This window comes from Coptis chinensis, chromosome 6 (assembly GCF_015680905.1).
Source record: "Coptis chinensis isolate HL-2020 chromosome 6, ASM1568090v1, whole genome shotgun sequence".
In the NCBI taxonomy this organism is placed as follows: Eukaryota; Viridiplantae; Streptophyta; class Magnoliopsida; order Ranunculales; family Ranunculaceae; genus Coptis; species Coptis chinensis.
Genome location: NC_141461.1, coordinates 1,650,324 through 1,655,005, shown reverse-complemented (window position 1 = coordinate 1,655,005; position 4,682 = coordinate 1,650,324). Strand labels below are relative to the sequence as shown.

Genomic DNA, 4,682 nt, shown 5'->3' with positions numbered 1-4,682 from the left:
TCATTGGGCTTGCCCCAACTGGGTTTCTCCTAAACCCAAACTGACCAAAGGGCATTTGGCCTCAGTTTGATTCGGGCTTTGGGCCACATATTTATCCCGACTGCTCTTAACAATTTTTCTCATCAATGTAACTTGTATTTTGCATATGGGAAATTTGGAACACCTCCAAAATCCTAATTAAGTTATCAATCAAAATGATACTTGTTAGAAACACAAAAATATATGGGATAGAACTAAAGAAGCGCAAGAATTTACTGCTGAAAGTCAGGTGAACTAGATGAAAGGGAGTTATATGCACGACACGACCACTCCAATGAGGAGGTGGGACACTAGGACTAGAAGCAATATACACCCGGCCAAGCAAGCGTGTCAAGAAAGCATGCTTAGGTGAATTGGAACAAAGAAAATCGAAGTCCCTGTATCAGGGGAGTTAACTAAATCACAGAGAATGTTCTTATCTAGAAAAAGAAGAGGTATGTGGAATAAAATAGATGTAATTCTATTGGACGACTTATGTATATTTTGTTATATTTAAACAATGAAATAAATTGGATTGAATGATCCTTTGACGAAAACAAGCCGTAACGCCTGTGAAAATAAGATTTTCTATCTTTTGGCCAACACTCATTTCAACAAAAAATATAGCTTTCTGTTGAATTAGTTATATGTTTTTTCCAACATTGGTTTTGTTTGTACGAAATCTCATACTCTGATGTCAGTACTCCATAGTTCCTTTTGCTTCAATTCGACCTCTACCATGAGATATTTTATATGTCATTATTAGAGTACATCAAAGTAAGATCATGCGATTTGTAAGAACAATGGGAAATGATCACATACAATAACTACAAAATGAAACGTCGTATTAACACTGAAAGTTCTAGAAATCAAGGATGTGGTATATATATTTGTATTGCAGTACGTTTAATTTCAATGGTGTGTGTGTTTATAAGGTGCCAAGAAAATTGTAGTCCAAAATCATCTAGTACATTTTCTAGGCTAGCTTGTGAAACAAAAATTACCATTTTCAATTTGTCTTTGTTCCGCGCGTTAAGGCATTTTGTAATAAACAGGTTCTGAAGTTCCAACATGTCACGTAAGTGCATGGCTCTAAATCTCGCCGCAATTTGCTACATGCCTAAATTTTTAAATGGCAACCAAACCCTATATAAGAGTCTAACTACGAGCTCTATGGTTTTATATCAACTTACAATAACTTCAACAGTTAACCGAAAAAGAAACTTCCAACTTCAATATCTATAAAAGTGCTAGGCGGTTCGATTCAAATTGTTTCATTCGCTCATAGTAATATAGCATTCTCATCAGTTTTCGATCAAGTATGAAACCCTATGACATGTTCTCCTTTCTCTCACTTCTTTTCGTCATGTTGTTCTCATTATCAACAGCAAATACGGTGTATGATGTGGTTCAACTAGGTGCTATATCTGATGGTAAAACAGACTGCACCAATGCCTACCTCAAAGCATGGACACTGGCTTGTAACACGGTTGGCTCGGCAACAATCACTGTTCCACCCGGACGATATTTGCTAAAAGAAATCGTCTTTGGTGGAGAGTGTAAGAATTCAGATACCACCATATATATTAATAATGAAGCGACGTTAGTAGCACCATCAGATTACAATGTCCTTGGCAAAAGTGAGGCTTGGATTAAGTTTGAGAAGGTCAATGGTGTTTCCATATATGGTGGAACTCTCGATGCACAAGGGACTGCTTTGTGGGCTTGTAAGTCCGGTGATGGGAAGTGTCCTGATGGAGCAACGGTACGTATGTAAATGCAACTTAATTAACCCACTTCTAGGACAAAATCTGAACAGAAATCCTTAAACAAACTTTGTGCTCACTATAAACAATTACTTCTAGGGTACTTCTATTTCTATCACTATGATTTTTCTTGCATTAATTAAGTTTATGAATGATCTTCTTGTGAAAATTCGAATCAATTTTCGATGCATTATACAACTCTTTATTCTAGAACGATTTGACACCGGTTTTACTGTCAAAATATTTTATTTTAGTAAGTATATAATCTAAACAAATCTTCTTCCTTGACGAAAAAAAAATAAAAGCCATCTCCTTCCTGCCAAAACTTCTTCATCACTATACTACTATTACAACTTTTGATTTTTGATGAACTAACAATCTAAACATGCGTAGCTTGTCTTCTATTTCCATTGGTTTTACAAAAGAGCATTACTTAGTTGACTTCATTGACTTGAATGAGTCGAGTCCTGAATCCTGAAGGACTTGAACAATGGGCTGAACACGCGTACTTCATGAGTAGATGCTAAGCTAAACTATTGTTTCTGAATCTGCTCGATCATAAGATGTGTAAACTGACTAGCTTGTTATTGTGTTGCAGTCACTCAAGTTTATTGGTTCCAGAGACATTGTGATCCAGGGATTAGCATCGACAAACAGCCAGATGTTTCATATTGTCATAAGTGATTGCGAAAATGTCAAGGTGCAAGAAGTGGTCGTCACAGCCTCAGGCCATAGCCCTAACACAGACGGCATACATGTGGAATCATCAAGTGGTGTAACAATCACGAGGACTAGCATTAAGACAGGAGATGATTGCATCTCCATTGGCCCTGGGACTACGAACTTATGGATCGAAAATGTTGCATGTGGCCCTGGACACGGTATCAGGTGTGTGTTTGTGCAACAGCTGCAATCCTGAAAGAAAGTTCGTTTAAATGACAATATTCAGACTGCTCTAATATGAGAAAATATCTATCCTTGTCAAATTCCAGTTCGAGTTCATTTACTTTCTTTTTGAAATTAATGCAGTGGCCGGTACTAATGTGCGAATTATTGATTCTTATATTGCAGCATTGGAAGTCTAGGCAAGGAGTTTAATGAACAAGGAGTGCAAAACGTGACCGTCAAAACTGTTGTTTTCACAGGTTCTCAAAATGGACTGAGGATAAAGACATGGCCAAAACCAAGCAACGGATTTGTAAAAGATGTACTTTTCCAAGATGCCATAATGAACAACGTTGAGAACCCTATCATCATCAACCAAAACTATTGCCCTCACAATGACGATTGCCCCAATAAGGTATATTGGTATAATACTAGAACATGTACGAATTTTGGTTTTCAATGAAACAACATTTTTTCAATTGATTCTGATATTGTAGTTTTACTTCTGTATATATGTTCTGTTCTTCTTAATGTAGGTTTCCGGTGTGAAAATTAGTGATGTTACATACAAAGGGATCCATGGAACATCAGCTACACAAGTTGCGGTAGAATTTCATTGCAGTGTCCAGCAGCCATGCCGTGGAATCATATTGGAAAACGTGGATCTAACTTATCAAAACAAAGCTGCGCAATCCTCGTGTACAAGTGCAGATGGATCTACTTATGGCGTAGTTCATCCATCAAGTTGTTTGTAGAAACTAGAAAGTACATTTATCTACTTAGTAACACAAACTAGATCGAAGATATAAGCAATTGTATTCGTTGGTGATATCCTCACCGTACCATTTATACGTATTACATCACATTATGAGATTGAATGCGTGAATACGCAACAATTGCAAAAAAAAATTTGCTACTTGTGTGTGCTATATACAGCAGGATAATAATATTCCAAGAACTTAGAATAGAAGAAAAAAATAAAATAAAATAAAATAATCACAGATGAGTTCAATTAGAGGTAACTAGAACCTTATTTTTCATGTAATGCAAAAGATCGAGTTCATCTTTGTTCTTCAAAATAACTTGAAACTTACTCAATTTCCAAGTACTTACCCAATTCATGAATCATATTTTGAAGAGTACATTGGTTTTGTTTCTCATTAAGTTCGATTATGGTTAGCGCCCTTTTACATAACTGTGATGAACTCCAATGACTCTTAGTACATTATTTGTTCTACCAGGTAACGTCGCTCCTCGCAATATAATCAATACCCACCTACACAAAGCATGAAATAAATCTGAGAATAAGACTAAATATATAAGCTGGTAACTCTCAACTTTACACTGTTACACTAATTAGTATACATTATAGTGTCAAAGACTTCAATTTCATATCAAAACTTTTAGGCTACTAGCACCAGAAAATGGCCATTTACTTTCAGGCTACTGACATATGTTAATTTAGTCCACCAGGAAACAAATTGGTCATGCATAATGTGTCACTATTTGAAAGTGTAATTGAAGTGTTGAACACCACAAAATAGTTGATTACAGTACCTATTGCAAAGTAAGTAATGAAGTCTCATAATGAGGTCCTCTTCTTCTTCAGTTATATTTACTACTTTGATGTCAGGCCTTAGATAGTTCATCCACCTTGGACTGTAGCTATTTGGATACCTATTCAGTCCTGCCATGGCATTCCACCACAAAATGAACAATAAAGAAGAGAGTGAAAACAAATAGCTACTTACAAGTATCAACAAATACGAATACCACATTCATCATGAAACATGGTAACTGTATGCGGCTACGTAGCAAATTACATACACATAGCCACACAGGAAAGAAAGTTCCCATTGGCGTCGATTTAGTCTAATGTTTCTAATCACTCTATGTGAGCTTCTCAAACAATTTCATTTCATATGTTATAGCTGGAATAAAGTACAGCTAACGTAGGGATATATCCCCATTTCCATTTCTCATCACGATGGACTGTAATGTAGTCCTTGAGCC

The 4,682-nt window shown here is 36.2% G+C and overlaps 1 protein-coding gene across 1 annotated transcript; it reads left to right on the top strand.

Moving 5' to 3' along the window:
* The first annotated feature begins 1,199 nt into the window (after positions 1-1,199).
* On the top strand, positions 1,200-3,587 carry LOC147490592 (polygalacturonase-like). Its single transcript, XM_086565985.1, has 4 exons — positions 1,200-1,783; positions 2,383-2,672; positions 2,856-3,084; positions 3,206-3,587. The coding sequence occupies exons 1-4, from the start codon at positions 1,340-1,342 to the stop codon at positions 3,422-3,424; spliced, it is 1,182 nt and encodes a 393-aa protein (XP_086422111.1). The 5' UTR covers positions 1,200-1,339; the 3' UTR covers positions 3,425-3,587.
* Positions 3,588-4,682: the final 1,095 nt, after the last annotated feature.

Excerpts from the sequence above, each read along its gene's own strand:
- LOC147490592 (XM_086565985.1), top strand. The coding sequence starts at position 1,340 with ATGAAACCCTATGACATGTTCTCCTTTCTCTCACTTCTTTTCGTCATG. Across the intron at positions 1,784-2,382 it reads AGTGTCCTGATGGAGCAACG|TCACTCAAGTTTATTGGTTC; the intron begins GTACGTATGTAA and ends ATTGTGTTGCAG. Across the intron at positions 3,085-3,205 it reads ATGACGATTGCCCCAATAAG|GTTTCCGGTGTGAAAATTAG; the intron begins GTATATTGGTAT and ends TTCTTAATGTAG.